At 35.9% G+C, this 24,821-nt stretch overlaps 1 protein-coding gene across 1 annotated transcript; it reads right to left on the reverse strand.

The window, feature by feature from the left end:
* Nucleotides 1-19,434: 19,434 nt before the first annotated feature.
* Nucleotides 19,435-24,356, reverse strand: CARTPT (CART prepropeptide). The gene is made up of 3 exons (XM_031966776.1): nucleotides 22,997-24,356; nucleotides 22,455-22,538; nucleotides 19,435-21,465 (listed from the first exon to the last, which is right to left on the reverse strand). The coding sequence occupies exons 1-3, from the start codon at nucleotides 23,147-23,149 to the stop codon at nucleotides 21,358-21,360; spliced, it is 345 nt and encodes a 114-aa protein (XP_031822636.1). The 5' UTR covers nucleotides 23,150-24,356; the 3' UTR covers nucleotides 19,435-21,357.
* Nucleotides 24,357-24,821: the final 465 nt, after the last annotated feature.

Below are 24,821 nucleotides of genomic sequence, written 5' to 3' on the forward strand. Positions count from 1 at the left end.
CAGACAAGTTGTTAAGAATAGCATACTCAAATCAGTTCCAATTGATCTGTAATCAACAGAAGCAGCTACACCCAGAGAAAGAACACTGGGAAATGAGTATGGACCACAACATAACATTTCCACTCTTTCTATTACTGTTTGCTTGCATTTTTGTTTTCTCTTCTCAGGTTAACCTATTTTTACCTTCTTTCTAAATCTGATTTTTCTTGTGCAGCAAGATAACTGTATAAATATGTATACATATATTGAATTTAACATATACTTTAACATATTTAACATGTATTGGACTACCTGCCATCTGGGGAGGGGGTGGGGGAAGGAAGGGAAAAGTTTCAACAGAAGTTTTTGCAAGGATCAGTGTTGAAAAATTACCCATGCATATGTTTTGTATATAAAAAGCTATAATAAAAAAAAATCAGACTACTGCCAAAAAAGAATGGGATCCTATAGCATAACTCATTACTGTTCGAACTTGGGCATGTCTCAGGTAAATATGCCTCCTTTGCCTCCTCAAACATAAGAACTACAAAAAGAAGCCTGCATATACTGCCACCAAGTTTTGTCTTGTCCCCAAGATGTTACAAAGGCCTCCCAATAAAGATATTGAACACACCTGGAGATCTAATGCCAAAGCTATCACTGAGAAAGGAGTTTATACTGGACAGTTCTTTATTTTCAAAGATAAGGAAATTCTCTATGACCATAGATTCATAGATTTAGCCTGGGAAAGGATGGGTACATCATCTAATCCAGCTCCTCCATTTTACAGAGGAAACTGAGAACAGGGAGATTTATGTGATCTGTACAAAGTCACACAGGTAGGAAATAAAAGAGTCTGGACTTGAATAATAATAGCTACCTTTCTATAGCACTCTTAAGGTTTGCAAAGTGCTTTAAAATTATTTTGTTTTAGCAGGACAATAATCGTGAGAGGTAAATGCTATTTTTTCTCCATTTTGTAGATGAGGAAACTGAGGCAAACAAAGAATAAATGATGATCAGTGTTACACAGCTAGTAAGTTTCTGATAAGAGGGAGGATAGATGGGGGGGGGGGCAGAACTCAAACTCAAGACTTCATATTCCAGATCCAGAATTCTGTCCAATGTACCACTTAGCTGATTTGAACCAGGTCCTCTGACACCAAATAATTTTCACATAAACATACTGCCATCTCTTCTCAGTACCTGCATTATATTTCATCTTTATTGTCAATAGTATATAGATTTATAGCTGAATGGAACCTACAAAGACAGTCCAACTCTTCTCTCCCAGTTTCATTGATAAACTGAGAGATTAAAGAAAATTTTCAAGATCACACTAATATTAATAGAACTGGCATCTGAATCCAGGAGCTCAGGTTCCAAAGCCAACATCCTTTCCATTGCACTATGGGGCAAGCACTAGCCCAGTTGACATATTACATTGTTTAAGTTGTTTTTATTCAGTTATTTCAGTTGTGTCCAATACTCTGTGACCCCATTTGGGGTTTTCTTTGCAAATATTAAAGTAGTTTGTGCCATTTCCTTCTCCAGCTCATTTTACAGATGGTAAAACTAGGGTAAATGAGATTAACTAACTTGCTCAGGATCACACTGCTGATCTCACACAGAATCTGAGACCAAATTTGAATTCAGTTTTTCCTGACTCCAGGCCTGGTACTCTAATCATCTCACCACCTAGCTGCCTGTTTCACAGTATAAACAAGAGTTCTTGAAATCTTTTGCATTTTTCTTTAACCTTTTCTATTTGGGATTTAATTGCTTTTAAAAAGGAAAGGAAAGGAGTAAGCATTTATACTGCACACACTATGTTCCAGGTATTGTGCTAAACACTTTATTGATATCACCTCAGATATTAGAGGCAGGTGCTTTTATTAACCTCATTTTACAACTGAGAAAACTGAGGCGGAGATTATGCAACTTTTCTTAGGTCTCATATCTGATAAGTGTCTGAGGTTGGATTTGAACTCAATTCTTCTTGACTCCAGATCCAGCATGCTGTACCATTTACAATCTGGTACTGGAAGCCCTCCCCCTCCCCCATGGTGAATGGTACCAGACCCACTGAATTACAGCATCTCTAGGAGTACACAGACTGATCAGTATTCTGACAAAGTTCTTTCAGATGTTACTTTCTGTGATTCCTACTCATACATCTGCAGGCTCTTACTGGATGATTTGTTCAAAGGCATGTCTTGCACACTGCTGCCCATTGATTTATTTATGCAATATGGTCTGACTCCAAAGATCACCTGAAGCAATAAGAAGCAGACTTTGGGGTGCTTTTTTTTAAACTCCTTACCAGTGAAACACCATTAGCATAGTGATCTCTAAAGAAAAGCAGCCAGAGCAGGCTGAGGTAATTATTAAGCATTTAAATCATTCAGAGGGCTGACAGTTCATGCAGTTGGATAGCACTTAGGGGTCTGGAAGAAGGGGAGAGTAAGCTGGGAGAAGGACTCATGCTGCAGTGAGGGGAGGTAGTTATGTCTACTAATTCCAGACAGTGACATCTTCACAAAGGTTTGTTTCATTTTTATGATCTCAAAGAACTTTATACCCTCAAAGCATTGAAGTTGGGGATGAGATGAAGGGGAGAGAAGAAGAGAAATTAAGGAAAGGTTGTAGCAGCATAGAGTCTGAGTTATGGAATCCTTGATTAATATAATCAATATTAACTAAATCCAACAGGAAGATCATAATCATTTGGATATTATTACAAATGTTTTAAAGTTACTAATGACTTATAGAACTGTCAGAATCACCTCAGATTCATTAAATTTCTTGTTTTGAATTAACTTTTCGTCATCCTCACTTCCAACTGACAGAAAGTGAATTCACTTCCTCCAAGAAAGAGCTCAAATATTAACTTCTATATGAAACTTTTTTTTGATCCTGTAACTATATGTGCCCTCCCTCTCTAACTTCCATATATTATTTATTCTGTAGATACTTATACATGTATATTTTCTCTCCCCTAATAGAATTTAAGCTCCATAAGAGAAAATACTGTTGCATTTTTTTCTTTTTACATCACTTTATATTATTTTTATAGCATAATGGCTGGTATATAGTAATCACTTTTGTTGTTGCTGTTGTACAGTTTTCAATCACATCCAACTCTTCATGACCCCATTTGGAATTTTCTTAGCAAAGATACTGGAATGGTTTGCCATTTCCTTCTCCAATTCATTTTATAAATGAAGAAATTAAGGTTAACAAATTTACATGACTTGCCATACAAGGACATATAGCAAGTATGTGAGGAATAAGTGCTCATGTACTTATTGATTTAGTGACTAAATAATTATGAATGAAGAATCTGAGATGCTAAAAGATTGATTCCTCCAATATCAACTAATTAATAAACATCAAGTGTTTACTATATGGCAGGCAGTATGCTAAGTGCTGGACCACAGAAGTGATAATCAATAAGTAATTATTAGGCACTCATTATTTATCAGGTATTATGCTTGGCACTATAGACAAAGACAAAAATGAAATAATCTTTACCGTCAAGGATGTTACTTTTTAATTTTTTTATTGTTTTATTTTTTCTGGTTTATTATTTCTGGTTATTATTTCTGGTTATTTTTTCTGGTTATGCATGTATACTAATTTTTTAATATACATTTCTTTGTGAATCATGTCGGGAGAGAAAAATCAGAACAAAAGGGAAAAAATACAAAAGAGAAAAAAAACAAAAAAGAAATGAACATGGCATATGTTTTTTTACATTCAATCTCCATAGTTCTCTTTCTGCATGCAGATGGCATTTTCCGTTGGGATTGCATTAGAACCACTGACAAGAACCAAATCTTTCATAGTTGACCATCACAAAATCTTGTTACTGTATACAATGTATTCCTAGTTCTGCTTGTTTTGCTCAGCATCAGTTCATGTAACTCCAGGCTTTTCTAAAAGCAACTTGTTTGTTTTTTATAGAATAATAACAATCCATTACCTTCAGATCACAACTTATTCAGTCATTCCCCAATTAATGGGCATCTAACTCATTTTCCAATTCTTCGCTACCACAAAAAGATCTGCTCCAAGCATTTTTGCACACGTGGGTCCCTTTCCCTCCTTTATGATTTCCTTGGGATACAAACCCAGTAGTAGCACTGCTGGGTCAAAGTGTATGTGCAATTTCATAGCCTTTTGGGCATAATTCCAAATAGCTCTCCAGAATAGTTGGACCAATTCACAACTCCACCAACAATACATTAGCATCCAAGTTTTCCCACATCTCTCCAACATTTATCATTATGTTTTCTTGTCATCTTAGCCAATTTGAGAAATGTGAGGTAATATCTCAGATTTGTTTTAATTTGCATTTCTCTAATCAATTTAGTCTTGGAATATTATTGTTCTGTAAAAAGTTATGAACAAGCTGATTTTAGAAAGGCCTGTAAAGATTTACATGAACTTATGCTGAGTGAAATAATCAGAACCAGGAATATATTGTATACAATGTACTTGTGCAAAGTGTCTGCATGAACCCATAAGATATATATGTCCACATGGATTGCCTAAATGTGGCTAGCAGAAATCATTATAATAAATCTTTGGAGCCTCACCTCCCCCTCTCCAAGGAAGATTTTGATTCCTGCCTTGAGAAGAACAGAAGAGTCACAAGATTGGCTACTCTATTCTCCAAATTCAAGGAAATTCATAGACTAGAATTATATTTGTCTTCTTAAATATTTCTGTTCTAGGAACATGATTTTGACTCAAAATATAAGATAAAATAAAAAGCAACTTCTCTGGGCATTAGCTCTTAGTTTACACTTACCAGTTTGGTTCTTTTCCACCAAATGCTAATTGTAAAATCACAAATAGAGAATAAGTAGAACCATTTATGCAAGTAGGTAGCAAACAGATCAAAGTCATACAAATCAGAATACACCAGAAAATATTTAAGAGAGGATGAGCTTTTTAGATGGGAATAAAATGAGATCTTACTTCAACTAAGAGAAAGGCTCGTAGGAATTTGGATTTCACCCAAAAGGAAATTCCCTGAATTCTATAGGGAGGTAAACTGGATGTTAGGGACATGTTAGTAAGCTAGCTTGACCTACACATCTCTAGCTTCCAGAATCTTCCCTCAAATAACTCCAGAGTATATCTGAAACCTTACGTCTTCTTAAAGAAAATTAATGTCTTCTCTATGCAAAATCTTTCATTACAATTCCTCCCTTTTTGCACATTTGTGATCTTGCGTCAGCATTTTCTTCATCAATCTAGTCACATCTGAGCAGTAAAACTCCTCAGGCTTGAAAACATGTGTTACAAATAGATGAGGACATAGGAAATATATATCAAATAAGGCATAAATACAGGATAATTTTAGAGGGAGAAGCATTAGTAGTTGGGGAAAGTCTCAGGTGGAATGTGATTCTTAAAGTGAATTGTAAAGGGAACTAGAGATCCAAGAGAGCAAGGGGAGAAAAGTCAGTTCAGTCATGGAGGACAACTTTTGCCAAAGCCCAGAGACAGGAAAGAAACTGTCATCTCTAAGAAATATCAAGAAAGTCTAGTTGGCTAGACCATAAAGTGTGTGAAGGGAAGTAATGCATTATAAGACTGAAAATGTCAACGGGTTTGGCTTATGCTACCTCCTAAACTTAAAAGAAGTTTGAATTTGATGCTAGAACTTTAGGAGACATTGATGTATATAGAATAATGTAGTTACAGATCTGTATTTAGGAACTATTTTGGAAGCAGTAGGGGAAAAGGATTGGAAAAGGTAGGACTTGAGGCAAAGAAACCAATTAGGAGATTTCAATAATCCAGATGAGAAACAATGAGGGTCTAAATTAGAATGGGACCATGTGAGCAGAGAGGAGCTATCTGTGAAGACTACTGTGAAAGCTGAAACAGCAGGGAATTAACTGGAGATATGGAAAAGAAAAGGATCAAGGATAATGCAATTTCAGCTAAAGATTCTATAAGGAATCTTAAAACTCAAAATGTTGTTACCAATTTTTTTTTCAAATAAACTACCCCATCAGTTGAACCAAATCAAGATTATAAAAGAAATGATTATTTGTCTTATATTAATAAACAATTATTGAATCAGAACCAATATTTTCCCCTTTTTCTATTTTCTCATCCAGAAATCAACCAATGTAGGACATCTCACAGACTTATCCAGACTAAAAATCTAATCAAAACAGTAAAAGAAAATCTAAGTATGGGCTAATGGGGGGATTTCTGCTCATTGTGTTTATTCAGATAGGTTTGAGAAAATGTGAATTCTCCCTTTTGTCAGACAAGTTGTAAAGAAATTAATAAGTCTCTTAGACTTAAGACTTGGGTGATTCAAAGTCACATACTCCAAAAACCTCTTCAGAATAAGCCCACATCTCATCATAATATTAATCTCTCTTTAATTATTAACCAATCCACGTCTATTATCACCTTCAGCAATATCCATTCTAACAAGAGTATATAAAGTGTGAACCCACCACCATGAGGTTCTTTGGCATTTGAAAGTACCACTGACTTCTTTTTATTAATAAACATACTAGCCTTATTAATAACATGGCTAAATTACCCAGAAACTATGTATCTTGAACTTTTTTAATGTTACAGTTATAATTAGTGAAATCTTCTGCAGTCATAGAAAACTACCAATGGCAGTGTGATATAATAATTAAGTCACCAGATTTGGAATTTTAAAACAGTAGCTATGTTCTCCTATATAAAAATCAGTGAAACTTTCTGAAATTCAATTTCTTGGTCTATAAAATGGAGATTAAAAAAAACTTTTTCCTTCTACCTTGTAGAGTTATTATGAAGAAAGTGCTTCTTAAACTTTAAAATGTCAAATAAATATAAGTTATTATTCATGTCATCTCTCCTATATGCACTATTGGTCACAAGGAGCAAGTACCAGAGGAGAAAGTAGGGATAAATCTGTCTTAATCCATAATTTCTACTGGGTAGAAAGCTCAATGTACCTTGCATCCTCTTCCTACAAAAAGAACATCATGTTATTTACAAAAAAAAAAAAAAAAAAGAAAGATTTTTTTATCATGTTGCTTTCCTCTTGACAAAAGTGCTAAAGGTTTAAGGAGATTTAAGAAATGGGAGAGGAAAATGGAGCCCAGTATTAGCAGCAGGAGCATACAAAGATAGACAATGGTACCAGTACATAAGGGAAATATACTATACTGGAAGAAAAAACCCAGAGGCAGAGGATAGTTGTGGGAAGCTCCCAAGCTGGAATTTCTCTTCATGGAGCACATTAAACCATTCATCTATAACTCAGGATATTAGATAGTTTTTCAAAATGATGTGAAGTTGAATAACTTTCTCTCATTCTCTACTTTACCAATTGGGTCAGAAATATGACTTGCATAAAGGTCTTCCTGACTCCAAGACTATTTCTTTACACTTTTCCAGTTTGCCTCTGGGAGCTTTTACTTCATAATAAATTCCATAGCCCTACAATCTGAGCATCCAAGGTTTCCCTAGCAATGTAGATCTCAATCCAACTAACATAAATAAGCTGATTTAGGTTCCTCTAAATACTTCAATTTAATTCAATTCAATTTAACAAGCATGTATTTGGTGTTTATGTGAAAACTGATTAGAAAGGAGAGAGACTGGAATAAGAGAAACCAATTAAGAGATTACTATAATGACTCAATCAAAAGATGATGAGTTTAAACTAGAACAGAAACTGTCAAGAATACTAGTCTTAGAAATATTGTAGAGATAGAACTGAAAAGATTTGATAATATGGAATTAGGAGGAATGAGAAAGAAGAAGGAATCTGGAATGACACTGGGTTGCAAACCTGAGTGACTGTGAAGATGGCATTGCCCACAAATAAACTGCAAAACTTGTGGAGGGCTGGGTTTTAGTGAAATGAAAATTACTTTTTTTGGACATATTGAGTTTGAGATGCTGATGGAACATCCAGGTAGAAATATTTAACAAGCAGTAAGCAGTTCAGAATTGGAGTCAGAATTAGATTAGAATATACTAGTTTACATTTATCATCTATGTAGACCTAATACCTGAGCCCATGGGATCTAGTGAGATCAAGAGAAAGAATAGAGGTAGAAGAGGTAGGATAAAAAAAGGGAGAGAAAGAGATCCAAAAAGAGAGCCTCACAACCAATGAACGAGAGAGAGAGAGAGAGAGAAGAGAGAGAGAGAGAGAGAGAGAGAGAGAGAGAGAGAGAGAGAGAGAGAATGGATGGATAGATAGATGGATAGATGGGAAGAAAGAAAGAAAGAAAGAAAGAAAGAAAGAAAGAAAGAAAGAAAGAAAGAAGGAAGGAAAGAAGGAAAGAAAGAAAAAAAGGAAGGAAGGAAAGAAGGAAGGAAGGAAGGAAGGAGAAAGAAAGAAAGAAAGAAAGAAAGAAAGAAAGAAAGAAAGAAAGAAAGAAAGAAAGAAAGAAAGAAAGAAGAAAAGAAGAAAGAAAGAAAGAAAGAAAAGAAAGAAAGAAAGAAAGAAAGAAAGAAAGAAAGAAAGAAAGAAAGAAAGAAAGAAAGAAAGAAAGAAAGAAAGAAAGAAAGAAAGAAAGGAAGGAAGGAAGGAAGGAAGGAAGGAAGAAGAAAGAAAGAAAGAAAGAAAGAAAGAAAGAAAGAAAGAAAGAAAGAAAGAAAGAAAGAAAGAAGAAGGAAGGAAGGAAGGAAGGAAGGAAGAAAGAAAGAAAGAAAGAAAGAAAGAAAGAAAGAAAGAAAGAAAGAAAGAAAGAAAGAAAGAGAAAGAAAGAAAAAGGAAGGAAGGAAGGAAGGAAGGAAGGAAGAAAGAAAGAAAGAAAGAAAGAAAGAAAGAAAGAAAGAAAGAAAGAAAGAAAGAAAGAAAGAAAGAAAAAGAAGAAAGGAAGGAAGGGAGGGAGGGAGGAAGAGAAGGAGAGAGAGAGCATTTATTAAACATTTGCTATATGCCACACATTTCTAAGAAAATGCTATTATCCTCAAGGAGGTTACAGGGAAAAGACAACACATAAAGGGAAGCTGGAAGGGGGTGAAGAGGATCTCAGTACTGAGGCAAGGAGAAAAAGAAGTTTGGACAATCAAGTCAGCAAGTGAAATGGAACATGGCTGGAGCCACTTCTGAAAGAATGTCTCAGAATGGAAAGACATGAACTCATTTAAAGTGAAATGAGCAGAATCAGGAGAACATTGAATACAGTAACAGCAACATTGTGCAGTGATCAATTATGAATGTCTTATCTATTCTTAGCAATATAACTGATGAAGTACAAATGATGAGGCTAGTGGTAGTGAAGAGGTATGAGAATTGGGATAGGAAATCCCCTCTGGTCAGCACAGGTCCAATGCAAAAGAATTCACAAACTCAAAAATCTGAGTGGCAGAAAAGGGAATTTTATTGTTCACTAAGAAGAAGTCTTCTTAGCAGACAGAACTCCTAGTTAGGAGTTTGGTAATGAGAAGTCAGCTTTGCTAGGAAGACAGACTTCTTAATGGCAAAAGGTCCTGTCATGGAGATAACAAACACTGAGAAGAGAATATCTCCACAGTGGGCAAAAGTCCTGTCAGGCGGCTTTGCCAAGAAAAGAGCTTCCTTGACAAACATAATCCTGTAATGGACTTCTGCCAAGATTTGGGGTTCAGAGTTGTCTTTTATTAACCCTCTGAGGCTCAGGATTCAATTCAAAATTGAATGAGATTCCTTCAATGTTGTCAATATCTCGGGCTTAGATCTCTAATTGAAAAAAGATCATTTATCTTGGGAGTTGAGCTACTGGAAGTGGTCCCAGACTAATCTTCAACTCAGGAGAGGGTATGACCATATCTCTGGCCAGATCTCAAATTTAATGAGACCACTTAACTGGGTGTTGTCTGGGAAAGGTATGCTTGTCCCAGGGGAAATCCTGAGACCCCAAATCACCCCTCTTTTGTCAGACTAAAGGGGACACAGTTTCAGAGTTTACCCTCATCACAACGATCCAAGATACTTCTGACTCATGATGAAAAATGCTATTCACATCCAAAGAATGAACTAATGAAGTATCAATGCAGATTGAAGCATACTATTTTAACTTTATTTTTCACGTTTTTTTTCCCATGGTCCATTTCTTCTTTCACAGCATGACAAATATGGAAATATATTTTACATGATTGTGCATATATAAAGCATATCGAATTGCCTACCATCTTAAGAAAGGAGAAGTAAGGGAGGGAGAGAGAAACTTTGGAACTCAAAAGTTTTTTAATTGAATGTTAAAATTTATCTTTGTATAACAATTGGAAAAAAAGAAATATTATTGCTTTTAAAAGGAGGAAATAGAAAAGAATAGCCCAGAGTGCAGTCACCAACTAGGAAATCAAAGCCTCAAGGTCTCAGCAGGTTTCTGTAGTATAGGGAAATGATCCAACAAAGTTGAAAATAAACCATAATAGAGTTATAAAGAGAGCCAAGAAAGATCATTGTCATGAAAAACAAGAGGGGCAGTTTATTTCAAAAACCGCAGGGAAGTTAAGTTAGTTGAGGACCAAGGAAGAGCAAATGGATTTAACAATTAAGAGATTTCTGGGAGGCTTGGAAAGAGTAGTTTCAATCAAGCAGTGAAGCCAGAAACCAGATTGCATATTGAGTCACCAGGCTGTAAACCTGGGTGACAAGGAGGGTGGTGGTAACTCAAAAAAGTAAGAAAAGTAAGGAGAGTTCAGTTTAAAGGAAAAGATAATGAGTGACTCAACATATTGAAAAGTGAGTGGGATGTGAGGAAAAGAAGGCAATTAATACAAACAACTTTTTGTAAAGGAGTTTGCCTTTGACAGGGAGGAGTAGAGACTCTAGAGATCTTTATAAGAACAGGAGGAGGAGGAGCACAGTAGGGGGGAAAAGATGGATTGGAAGTTGTACCAGAGACCAAAATTTCAGAATTCAACCTCATGAAGGATGTACAATTATATTGAAATCTAAGATAGGACCATGATTGTAGATGGCTGGGATACAAGCCATAAGAACTAAGAATGGGATAAATTTCAAGTCTAGAGTACTGGAGAAGGTATTAGTGTGTATATGGAAGTCCCTAAGTATGAAGACCAGGATTGGGATAGAGGAAAAGAATGTGACATAGATACCAAACACCTCAACAAAGAAGGAGAAATGATCTATATGGAGATTGGTAGAAGACTGCAACAAAGATCTGGATCCAATGATGTGCGTGTAGTACATGGATAGAATAAACCTCAAAGGAAAAGAAGTTGCTAAGTTATCATAGGAAAGAGATGGTCTGGGATAATTAGGTCTTGCAGAGTATAGAGCATAAGCCCTGGAATTAGGAGGACCTAAGTTCAAATCCAGCCTCAGACCAGCCTCAGACACATGACACATACTACCTGTGTGACCCTAGGCAAGTCACTTAATTCCAATTGTCTCAAAAAAAAAAAAAAAAACAATAAAAAAGGAAAGAGTTGGGCTGAAGATGGTAGTGAGAAATAAGAAGTCTGCCTTCTTCCTCTAGTCCAATAAACTGGGGAATTTGAGAAAAGAAATGAACCTCCAATCCTGGAAAAAGTGGCTAAAAATGCAGGATTTTGTGAATACAAGAAAATGAAGGAAGAGGAATAAGATGAAGAGAAGCTTGCTAATAATTATTAATCTCTCTTGATGATCTCATCAGCTCAGCTTAATCATCATCTCTATGCTAGTGACTCACAGATCTGTATATCCAGTCCCAGGATCTTCCCTATTTAATCTTGAATCAGTCATGTTTATTGAACATTTCAAACTGAATGTCTCATAAACATTTCAAACTTGGGTCCAATACAGAATTCATTATCTTCCTCAATGACATACTCCAAGAAACTTCCATATTCCTATCATTTTGCCAATGTCTCAAATTCATAACCTGAAGTCAAGTTATCCTTTTCTCTTTGACTCACCTCCCAAAACCAATCAGTTGTCCAATCTTGCCATTTCAATCTTCACAATTTCTCTCTCATCCAATCTCTTTTTTCTACTCATTCACCTTATTTTAAGCCTTTATTCTTTTTGACCAAAATTACGGCAAAGGCCTTCTAAAAGATTCTTTGCCTCAAATCTCTCCAATCCAGTCCATCTTCATGTCACTTATTTGTTAATTTTATGGCTTTCAGGTAGGTTTGACAGGTGGTCTATTCACTATTGTCTCAAGACTTCATTGTCACTGAACAGCAGATTGTCTGACAGTCAGTAATGTTTGTAGGGCTATACTATAGTATTCCTAAGGCCAAGAGATTTTAGAATCATTGACAGATTGTTAGAATAATAGCACTCTAAGGTCAGGGGACCTCAGGATACTGCTATATTTCTCCTACAAGTTGTACCCTATCGGAAACTACAAAGGAAATCAGAATAATATAACAAAAAAATCAAAACTGAATGGAGTAAAATTAGAATGACCAATGTAACCTATATGAGAGAAATTAGAAGATACCACCCCTTGCTTCTGTGCAAAAGTAAGGGACTATGGCTGTAGAATATACGTATAATGTAAGCTTTTCCAGTACATTGGTTAGTTTTGTAGAATTTTTCCCTCTTTTTTGATATGGAGGATGGCTCTATGGGTAGGAGTGAGGTACACTGGCAAATCTTAGGTGATTTAAAACAAAAAAATAATAACACAATTTTATTTGTAAAAATTCCTTCTAGTCAGTTAATGAGCATTTATTAAGCCTTACAATGTACTAGACACTGTGCTAAGCACTAAAGACATTTTAAAAAAAGCAAAAATGTCACTTCATTTTCTCACATTCTAATGGGAGATAACATACAAGATATAAACAAAGAGATGAAAGTAATATGAAAAAGGAATCAGTAGCAACTACAGGAACCAAGAGAGCCTTTCAAAAGAAAGTGATTTAAGTCAAGACTTGAATGAGCCAGGTATATTAAATGCAAAGATAAGGGAGACATTTGCAGGCATGGGATGAAGACAATGCAAAGGTGTGGAAATGGGTGACACCCGGTCCAAAGAGACCTGCAAATAGACCAGAATGGCTGATCATAGAATGTGTTGAGGGTTGTAAGATATAAAAAGACTGGAAAGATAGGAAAAAGCAAGTTATGAAGAGCTTTAAATACCAGAGAATCTGAAGTATCAGGAAGTTCCAGGATCAAAATCCTTCCAAACCCAGTTCCTGAGAGAGGTCAAGTTTAGAAGCATATTGTCCAGGGTCAAATGATTGAGAGAGCATGTGCAAATGCTAGTATGAAAAACTAACTGTCTGTTGTACCCCCACCACCATCACCACCACCACCATCTGCCTGGGGTAGCAATAGTGTAAGGCTGATGGAGCTGTGAAATTTTTATTCACTAATAAACCTCCTATTCAAGCCTTTGGCAATAATGAAAACCTGAGCCTTGTTGTGGGGACACAGGGCAGAGCAGATGAGGACTCTTCACAAGGGACTCTATACCTTGGGGTATAATAGTTTCCTAGGTGAGAATGACTGGAAACCTGGTTGGTCCCTGAAGGCTTGGGCTGGGACAACTATACTCACAACTCATGGAAGCTCTGTGTACCCCACACAACTGCCAGTGTATATACCACAAAACCATTACCTTGTTTCCAAGGAATATATCAAGTATAACAGGCAACTTAACGAAAATGGACACCAACACTATTGATAATATATCCAGGAAAGAAGCCAATTCAATAAGACCAAATATTGGGTGAGATAAATTCTGTAGTGATTGATTAATTAACTACACTATCACTTTCTCTCTTACACTATCACTTTCTCTCTAAGTAGTAAAAGTCTTACATAAAAACATCCTATGGCCCACATTCCAAGGCTATAGTTTCTGTAAGAAAGAAATGAACAAATTTTAGAAAGATTTTTCAGCATTGCTACAAATCTCCAAGACAATGACATAAGAAACAGCTTGGGGAGGAGGCCATAAATCATTGCTGACAGCAGCATTCCACAGGCATCAACCCCATCACCCTAGCACAACTGACTTTAACCCTTCAGAAATGTAGTTTCAAACCCTCAGCCCTCAAATGAGTACTTTCAAACTTCAAGATTTCCCAGTAAAAGCCACTGTATAGTCTAGACCTTTTTGGACAGTTTTTCAAAGGAATAAGTTTTCCAGATTCATCTGAAATATTTGCATAAATAAATCTTCTTTTTGGGAAGATATGATTTTGGTCTTGACAATAGGAAAAAGGGAAATATAGAGTACAAGAGGAAAACAAATGCAGCGATGGGGTGTTGAATGAGATATATAATTTATAAAAGTAATTCTCTAAAAATTCAAAATGTCCAAGGCTGGTAATGTATTTTTTTGGATAATTTGATATTTTGTCATATCAACAGCCTAATCAGAAGTACAAACATAAAATTGATGGGGATGGATTTTTCACTCTTTTTTTCTAAGGCATGTTACTATCACAACATCACTTGGTGATAAATTAATTGCAACCAATGTCTGGAAAAAGCCTCTCTGGTACTTTATCTTCAAATTGCTATATTCCTTAGATGTTCAAACACAGATATGAGGCATGACCAAAGATGCAAGCAATATATTATCACATTTAGTAACACAGAATAATAGCCTTGACCAGGACCTTAGAGACAATCTAGCCCAATTTATTCATCTTACAGATGGGGAAACAATCTGGAGACATGGAGGTCTTTGCTTAAGTTGCCTCCTGATATTTTGTCTACCACTGTTTCTACTATATCACACTATGCCTCTATTCCTCTATTCCTCATCATTGTGATTAAAATAATCTCTCCCTTTACCACTATTCATCAGCAACCTCTTTTCCTTAAAAGTTTATAATATCAAAATTCCCCCACCCACCTCCTGCATGTAAATTATAGTGATTATTGTATATTAGCCCCAGGTCATTCTTATTACTTTATCATGAGTTCAGCACCTAAATCACCATTTTATGATCTTCCTAAACTCCTGCTCTTAACATAGGGTATTTCACCATCCAAGTTGATGCTACTTCCAACTCTCCAAGCCTCCAATTCCTTGGTCTACTTAAATCCTTCATGATATTCCTTCACTCTATGTCAACCACAAATAAGAATGGTCATATACTGGATCTCAATATTATCTACAAGTGTTTCACTTTCCAACTCTGATATTTTTCATTTGACCCTTCCCTTGCATCTTTTCATCTTTCTCTCAACCTCACTCCTCTAAAACCCATTTTTCACTAACATCAAGACCTCCAACCTTTCAACCATTCAGTATTTTCTAAGGTCATTATCCCTACTCTGAATTATATTCTATTTAGTTCACTCCCTATCCAAACTTTATTTTAAAATTATCAAACTTCACACTACACTGTCTTCTGTGTTTTCATGCCTTGTCTATTTGTCCTATTGATGTTCATCACTTGTCAAACTTTATCCATGTATTAGTCTCATCATCTATCTCCTCTGATCCTATTCATCTACTGTTGAACAAAGTTAGATGAATTCCCTTAACTGTTCTATCTGAGTAAATTATAAATTCATATCATCCAACTTCAACTAGGCCTGGATCAAAATAAAGCTTTCTTTTAATTCTTCCTACCTGAATTCTTATTGACTACCCCAAAACTCTCTTGTCTCTTCAGGACTACCATACCTCTTCTCCTTCATTCCTTTTAAGCTAAAGATCCTACTTCTTATGTGGCTAAGAAAATTGAGATCATCCAGTATGAGCTCTATCTTAAATCCTTCTCATCTCAAAAACCTTTGACCCCATTTATATGATCCTATGTATTCTTATCTTCTCCAGCAGATTGAAATTTCAATTATTCTTTTTTGCTTCCTTTGATACTCAACTTCTCACTAGTCATTCCTCCTCTACTTCTTTGAAACATTTCTAAGTCTCTCTTGTCCTTAAAAGCCTTCACTAGACCCTATCATCCCCTCAAATTATCATCGCTACTTAAGAGTTCAGTAGCAGGGCTAGTCCTGGCACCAATTCCCAATTCAATTACCAGATCTAGAGAGCTAAGTAAATAGAATAATAGCCACTATTGATTCAGTGATACTTCCACAATCCATCTTAGAAAAAGTAAGATATGTGATTCAAAAGTAAATATTCAAAAGAAACATGAAATATCCACAAAAATTATGTGAATACCTAAAAGAAATGAAAAAGGGATTTAAAAATGAACTAAAGACTCTAAAGGAAATACATGGAAGGAAAATTAAAAAGTTAAGAAAAGAAAGTGGTAAATCTTACCCTACTGAAGAATTCCCTGAAAATTAGAATGGATCAAACAAAAAGCAATCACTCCATTAGGCAGGAAGAAATAGTAGCACAAAATAAAAATATTGAACAAATAGAAGAAAATGCAAAGATATGATTTTTTTAAGTTGATTTAGAAAACAAAACAAGGATAGATAATTCAAGAATCATCAGATTCCTTGAAAACCAAGATCAAAACTCCTGTTTACCATATATCAAGAAAGCATGAATGAAAACTTGTACTTTTTTACTTGATTATTCTCTTACAACTTTTCATCTTTCTCTTTGCCTTACTCCTCTTAAACTCATTCTTCCCTAACAAACATCAAGACCTCTAACCTTTCGACCATTCAGTATTTTCTAAGATTATTACCCTTACTCTGACTCATATTCTACTTACTTCATTGCCTATCCAAATTTGATCTTACAATTATTAACTTCACATTACACTGTTCTCTGTATTTTTGTGTCTTATCTATTTGTCCTATGGATGCTCATTAATCAACTTTGGTTGATTGATTGAGTATTACAATTAGAGGGTAACATAAATATAGAAAGAATCCACTGATCAGCTACTGAAAGGAACCCTGAAAGGAAAAATCATAGGAATGTTTTCACCAAAATTCAGAGCTTACATCAAAGAAAAAAATACTGGGAAAGTAGCCAAAAGAAAAGAGTTCAAACATGAAGGAATCACAGTCAGGATCATAAAAGACCCAGCAGCTTCAACTATCAAACTTAGGAGACCTTAGAATTTAATATTACAAAAGACAAAAGATACAGATTTACAACCAAGAATAAAATATCCTTCAAAGACGAGTATCAGGTTACAGGGGAAAGTGGATCTTTAATAAAATAGAGGACTTCCAAGCATATCTGATAAAAAAAAATCTGTTTGAAAAACAAACAGAAGTGTCAAAAGAAACTTAGAAAGATAAATTTATTTAAGCAATTTAAGGTAGCAGTATGATTATTTAATGTGAACACTTAGTAGGAAGAGACAAAACAGGTATTACTTCAGAACCTTAATTATTTTCTAAGACTATTGAGGGAGTTAAATAAGAAAAACAGCAATACTCAGTGGATTAATTGTGTTCTGAGGGCTTTAAGAAGGGGAATAAGCTCTTTCTCATAGTTAGGACATCATCACTTTACTGAAATTGCTCATGCCAAAGTTGTCAATATTCTCTTAATTGCCAAATCTGAAAGCTTTTTTTCTGTTCTCATCCATCTCAATTTTTATCTGACATTATTGACCATATTTCCTTCTAGATATTATCTCCTCTCTGAGCTTTTGTGAGACTGCTTTCTGCTAGTTCTTCTTATACCTGTCTAAATTATTCATCCTCAGTCATTTTTGCTAGATCTTCTACAGATTGGCAGGGGGTAAAGCTACATGGCACAGTGAATAGAGAACTAGATCAGGAATCAGGAAGACTCATCTATTCAACACCACAGAAATCAGTTAATCCTGTTTCCTCATCTCATCAGTTTCCTCATCTTGAAAATGAGCTGAAGAAAGAAATGTCAAACCACTCCAGTGTGTCTGCCACAAAATTCTTTTTTTTTTTGATCTGTGGAAATGTTATTTTTTTTATTAAAGCTTTTTATTTTTCAAAACATAAGCATTGGCTATTCTTCAACATCAGCCCTTACAAAATGTTGTGTTTCAATTTTCCCCCTCTTCTCCCATGCCCTCCCCTAGATGGCAAGTAGTCCAATATATGTTAAACATGGTAGAAATATATGTTAAATCCAATATATTGTATGCCTAGAATGCCCTCTCTCTTCACTTTCACCTTATATAGAAAACCTTTTTTCCTTCAAGACAAAGGATTTCTTTATAAAATCTTTTTCTGATCCCCTAAATTGCTGGTGCCCTTCCTTCTAAACTGCCTTTCATTTTATTACCTGGTATTTATTGGATATTTGTTACCATATTATATATATATATATATATGTGTGTGTGTGTGTGTGTGTGTGTGTGTGTGTGTATTCAATAGATATATAGATACATAATACATGCAAGAATATATAATGTATATACAAATATATTCTTTGTCTTCTCTATTAGAAGGTAAGCTTCTTGAAAGTAGTATTTGTATGACCAGCATCTCACACAATGCCTGGTATATGTTGTTGTTGTTCAGTAGTTTGGCTGTATCTGATTCTTTGTGACTCCATGGACTATATTGGCAAAGATACTAGATGGTTTGCCATTTCTTTTCCACTGGATTAAGACAAACAAAAATGAAGTGACTTGGCTAAGATCACACATCTCCTAAGTGTCTAAGTTCAGATTTGAATTCAGGTCCTTTTGATTCCAAGCCCAGCAGTCTATCCACAGAGCCATTTAATTGACCATACATGATACATAATAGAGGCTTAATAAATACCAGTTGATTGATTGTTTCTTTTGTGTATGTGCTTTTCAATAGTATTCCTAAAACTTGCCACCTAAAAATAAACCCAAAATTCCAGATAGGATCTGGCCAGAGCAAATAACAGCAGGATGATCATCTTCCTTATTCTTTATGCCATATTTCTATTAATGTAAAATCATATTAGTTTTTTCAGCTGCTGTGTTATGCTGTTGATTCATTTTGTTGAAGAACACTAAAATCCTCAGGTTATTTTCATAAAAAAACTAAATCCTGCACTTCTACAACTGATTTCTTGAACTCTATTACAGAATAAAATTTCATCTCCACTAAAGTCCAACTCTGATGCCTCATGAAAGAAGAGCAGTAACCCTGGATTTTCATAAGCAATACCAACAGAATATAAATAATAACAGATCCTACCAAGGGAGAAAGTCTTTGATTAAGAAAAAGCCTGGAAACAGAATACTAAGAAAAAAATCAGTCTCATTATTTTAGTAAGGTTCACAACTGGTCAACCAACAAGTGATGATTTGTTTTTGCCATAGCAGCTCATGACAAATATCCATTAAGGCATAAGCGAACTGTGGTTCACATAAGTGAAGGAAGTATCTGACTCTCTTTACATTGCTCCATAACCAAAATGGCATCTGAAAATTTTTTAGATCCAAGTCTCAGCAAAATAACTAGGAATTCAACAGTCAAACTTTTTAAAACTGTTACTTGAAGTTCTTTATAAATTGAAGATAAATAATGATTCCATTATGAAATGTGAATATTGATTATAAGGATTCCATTTATTTTTCTTCCTTGAAAAGGATAGATGACACAGACATAAGGCAATTCTTTTTAGGTTTGCAAAGATAGAAAATAATACTTGTAGCCATTTATATCAGGAATTTGATTCTTAGGATATTATCCTGAACTATAAACTGCAAGTGAAATTCAGTAGTGAGGAAAGAGGAGAGATTGGTTTGAGTATCCATAGAGACCTGGTCATCTTCCTTATTCTGTATGTCATATTTCTATTAGTGTAAAATCACATTAGTTTTTTCAGCTGCCATGTTATGCTGTTGATTCATTTTGTTGAAAAACATTAAAATCCTTTGCATGGGATGCTCTGGTACTATCAGGAGTATTAAATCACTTATTCTTACTGGAATATATCACAACCTAGTAGGAGCTTTTTTGCTAGCCACTCAAAGACTTCTGAGACTAACCAGGCACCTTTTACTATAAGACCTTTTCTTTCCTTTGTTATTTGATAGAAAACAAGACTCCCTTATTCCTAAATCTGTACAAATTGTCTTTTATATTGTTCATTAGTCCCAAAAAAAGAAGTGGATTTTGATTCAGAGGTTCAAAATCCAGCACCTACATTTACTAGCAAGTGAATTGGCTACAGGCAAGTCATTGCACATTCTGAGTCATGTTCCTTCATCTTTAAAATGAGGGGAAATAATATTTGTACTGCCTATCTCAGAAACTTGATTTTTACACCTTAAAGTACTAGAAAAAAAATTGAGCTGTTGTTTTACTTGCTGTTATTATTATGCTCCCTGAATATTATTTTAAGCTTCCCAAAACAAAAATTAAGGAATAACTATAGCACATTTAAATACCAATATTTAGAGCTTATTTTTAAAGGCTAAAACTAAAACTTGGAGTTAGAATTTTGCTTTCCTCAGTTTTAACTCATCCCTAGCAACTTATATTTGTTCATCAGAAGGCAATTATTGTCTTCATGATTATTTCTCTCACTGGACACAGAATCCCTCAGAGAATTTGCTTTCTTGGAGCAATGATTGGATCCCATACCCAGAGAGGCCAAAGCATCTGACTTGTTTGTTTCCCTTCTGCTTGCCTGTGTGTGCTCACACTTACATACACCCACACATAGAGTTAGGAATCCATTTATATTCACTAATGATGATATTCAGAAAACATTGTTTCTCATTTTCTAAAAATGCCTTTTGTGGTTGATCATTGTCACAAGTTGCTGATTTATATTTTTCCTTTCCAGTTCTCAAAATCTACATTGCCTTGAAAAAGATATTTTAATCATCAAAATCATACAAAGCTAAACCCATGTATCTTTCTCACTCTTTCCATGCTTAAAGCTTCACTCACATTCAAAGACCTCACATTGATTGTCATTCCACATTGATTCTCAACCAAATCTTTGACAATGATGCTCAGGTAATAGAATCCTCAATGAAAAAGAAATCAGAACTAGTAGAATGATGTGATATAGATTCCTGATTAAGCATGATTTTTAAATTATTCTTTTCTTGAAAAGATCTACAAAATACCTAATCATACCATTTTTCCTGAATTAACTTAATTGGTTACCACAATACAATAAAAGCAATTATTAAAAACACTTTATTATGTGTAATTTATACATGCTGCATTAGTTTTTTGTGGGGGATGATTTTTCTGGATTGTGATATTACCTACTTAAGTTGCCTAGATCTAATTTTCCTTAGGACACTCCACTTACAAAAATACAATTTGCAAAGATAAGTTGAGCTTTTTTATACTCAGGTACACATAAGTTGGACAGGTAAATAAAATGAAATGGAGAGAGAATACAGATGTTTCAACACCCTACATAGTTTATCTTCCAACACAATAATTCCTACTACATTCTCATAACTATAAACTGCAAGAAAAAAGTTTCACTGTCTTCAGGTGAGACTGCAGGCTGAGTGTGATTCTGCAGAGAAACACAAGAGATAAGTGTGTGTTCCGTTTGTGGAAGAGTGGGGAAAATGAGGGACTGGGGAGCTTCTTTATAAGCACTTCAGGAGAAAGGAATTGCAGGAAGTTCCTCTAGGACAATCACATAGTTTCCCAATTCTGGCTCCTTTCCTTATTGCACATTGCTCTCCAGCATCACACTGTAAAAACCAACAAAACATTGTTAGTTTATACCATAGGAAAAGTGAGATAAGTCACAGTTCATATTGCCACATCATGTAAAACCTTCCACATACTGAATGTAGGCAGAAATTTTACCAAAAATGTATAAACATGTTTGTAGTAGACATGCTAGAATATGATGATAGGATTTCAGCATAAGAACAAATGAAAATAAGTAAATGGGTACTCCTTGTCCCTCCCCACTTGGTCATCTAAAGGTTCATTTCTCAGCTTCTTTTCCTACTCACAAAAATGGAGGGTTCAGGGAGCAGCAAGGAAGGTACACAAGTTCCTTTCTTTAGTCAGAAAAAAAGTTATAAACTGAGAAATTGGTTCAGATTTTAAATCTCTCTCATTTCACAATCCCTTCCCTTTCTCCACAACCTCTTCCTGCTCCTTTCCCAGGTTTCTTTCCCTAAACTTTCCAAAGATCAAACATAATACATTAACTTAGCATAGGAAAGTCATACTTTTTTAAAAACAAATTATTTTGGAAGGGTAGTGGGGAAATGGTTGTACTGGAGAAGTTGAAGTTTAAAGAATTTTCCTGGACCAAAACCAAGTAGATATCTATAGGAAATTCTCCTTTTCACAGACCTGTACCCTTTTCCTTTCCCCTCTCCCATCTTTTCACTCCAATTACAGAACTGTCCTTTCTTTCAAACAAATGAATCCGCTCATCACATTTTTGTTGGCCAAAAGGAACAGCCAGAGATTTTTTTTCAAAAAACACTGGAGAAGACTGGGTGGTGGAAATAAAAGGAAATGCGAAAGAAACTTGATTTTGGAATCCACCACAGTTTGAGTTATTTAACAATGTAATTAAAGATTTACTCTGAGAAGGGAATATCCGGCCAGCCGACATCACATAGGATACAATGTATGTTTTGTTCCAAACCCCGAGGATCCAAGTGTGTCTGAATAGGGAGAGGTTGGGGCAATGGAGAGAAAATTCCCACTAGCTCACCTTAGGGACCTGGCCATACTTTTTCTCGTAGATCCGGATGCGTTTACTTTTCAGCTTCTTCAGGACTTCCTGCAAAGCTCCTATCTGCAAAAGACAGATTCTGAACTTTGGGCGAGTCAGGGAGCCGCTATCTGAGCCCAGAGCCCAGTCTAAGTTAAAAATCTTGTTCCGAAGCAGTGCTAGCAGGTCCATTCCCACCTGCGCTCTAAAAAGAATGTTTTTCTCTGGGAATCGGTGCAGAAGAAAGCCCGGATTGTTCTTTTGAGAAATGATGGCTGGGGGTCCAGAGCAGAGAACTTCAGAAACACCATGCAAAGCCTCGGACTCCCACCCCTCCTTCCCAAGAACAGTTCGGGAGTGCGGGACTTTTCCTATTCCGCTCAAGAAGTGTCCTCGGTGAAGTCTGCAATCTTGCATTCAGATGCCTACTTTGGGTGCAATTTATCTCTGTCCTTGTACTAGGGATGGAGATAGCCAGTGGAGTAGGACATAGAGACCATGAGGCAAGGTCGAAACAGGAGACAAGAGAAGAAAACACTTACCAGTTCCTTTTCATGAGAAGTATCCTCCACTGTGGAGTAGATGTCCAAGGCTCTAGGCTGCAGACCGGAATCCTCTTGGCAGCTGGCTCCGAGAAGGAGCAACAGCAAAGTGACACCCAGTAAGGGTAGCTGCCTCAGGCGGGAGCTCTCCATGGTGCTGAAGTCCTGAACACTTTATGGACCCTCGGATTTTATACTAAATCTCTGACTCCAATGTGCGGGAGGGAGGCAGGAAAAGGAAGGGGGGCTGGGGCGGAGGGGCTGGGTCACCTGTCTGTCGGCAGTGCTTCTCCAACGCTTGACGTCAATGCCCCCCGGGTTCTAAACAGCCGGGGAACCGGGGTTTTGCGTACAGCTGAAGTGGGGCGGGGGGTGGGGGAGGAAGAAAGGGAGGTGAGGAGGGGAGGGAGAGATAAAGGAGCCGCTGTCTCAAGACTCCAGACAGAAATACTGAAAGCGAGTGCCGCCCTCACACTGTAGTCAGAGCCCGAAGCCAGAGAGCAAAGGCTAAGGAAATGGAAAAAATCTTCAGGGCAAAGAACAGGCACGTGTCTCCTTCTCTAGGCAAAGGAGCACTACAAGACTCTCCAGTTAGAATTCTGTATTTTCTATCTTGTAGGAGAAAAAAAAGATATTTCGTCGTTCAGTTGGAGAGATTTATTGAGCACTTGATACAGTCAGAGTACTATACTAGATGTTTTATTCCTGTGTTGAAAGACTGATGGGGGGGCACAAAAGAAATAAAAAAGGGGTTCCCCCGCTCCATAGATGAGTGTATTGCTGAGGTGCGTGTGATGCTGGGTAAAGTGCCGGTAAAATGAATAGAAAAATAGACTTTGCACTGTTTCTCTGACAGCCATATAACTCAATTTTTAATTAGTCCATGCAAGACGTTCTGGTTTTTCCTAGAGCAAGCCAAAGACTTAAGGTATTCAGACAGATTACTGAAAGTAATGAAATTCCCATTTCCAGAAGTAACCCCAAGGTACAGTATCCAGCAGGGAACGAGATTTGTAAGTGATTTGTGGAGAAGTTTGTATTAAAGGAAGTGGGATTTAAAGAAAGAGTCAAAAGGCTTGTTTCAAAGATCCTGCCATCCAGGTGGATAATCTTACTCTTCCTAAAAGGGGTTCTTCCTCCTTCAGTTATTCCCGGCTTTCTATTACTTCCTCTTTTTTCTCAGTTATTCTGCTCCAGTATTTATTTGGTAGTTTTATCCCTACTTTTTTTATGTCATCAAATAGCAATCTTCCTTATTCTATTCTTCCTTACAGAAAAAGGACAAGGACAGTTTCAAAAGTACTATGAAATTAGATCCTGACTCTGCAACATATTGGTAATAAATCAATAGAAAAGAAGGAAGGAAGGAAGGAAGGAAGGAAGGAAGGAAGGAAGGAAGGAAGGAAGGAAGGAAGGAAGGAAGGAAAAGAAAGAAAGAAAGAAAAAGAGAAAGAGAGAGAAAGAGAAAGAGAAAGAGAGAAAGAAAGGAAGAAAGAAAGAAAGAAAGAAAGAAAAGAAAGAAAAATAGATAGATGAAAATAAAATCTTTTAACAATAACAGAGACCTAGCTGACTTGGTATTTCAGAGAAGATTTTCAGCTTATAGGAAGAGTGAGTATATAATATTTTATAGCATTCCATATGTCAGATATTTATATAGTATTCCATATATCAAATATTTATCAGTTACTCAAATGCAACTCATGAAAGGATTTGCAAAAATACCAACTATTTTCATACGTAAGTACCTAATATTATAAATGGTTTATTAAGAGTCATATGTTTTCTTAATTGTTTCAATGTAAAAAAAGGCTCTGACAATCTC

The sequence above is a fragment of the Sarcophilus harrisii genome, chromosome 1 (assembly GCF_902635505.1).
Source record: "Sarcophilus harrisii chromosome 1, mSarHar1.11, whole genome shotgun sequence".
Classification (NCBI taxonomy): Eukaryota; Metazoa; Chordata; class Mammalia; order Dasyuromorphia; family Dasyuridae; genus Sarcophilus; species Sarcophilus harrisii.

What these genes read in the sequence shown, in the direction of transcription:
- CARTPT (XM_031966776.1), bottom strand. Translation starts at nt 23,149, where the DNA reads ATGGAGAGCTCCCGCCTGAGGCAGCTACCCTTACTGGGTGTCACTTTG. An exon ending in CTTCTCATGAAAAGGAACTG is followed by an intron (nt 22,539 to 22,996) that starts GTAAGTGTTTTC and finishes TGTCTTTTGCAG; the next exon opens with ATAGGAGCTTTGCAGGAAGT. An exon ending in AGTATGGCCAGGTCCCTAAG is followed by an intron (nt 21,466 to 22,454) that starts GTGAGCTAGTGG and finishes TGGTTTTTACAG; the next exon opens with TGTGATGCTGGAGAGCAATG.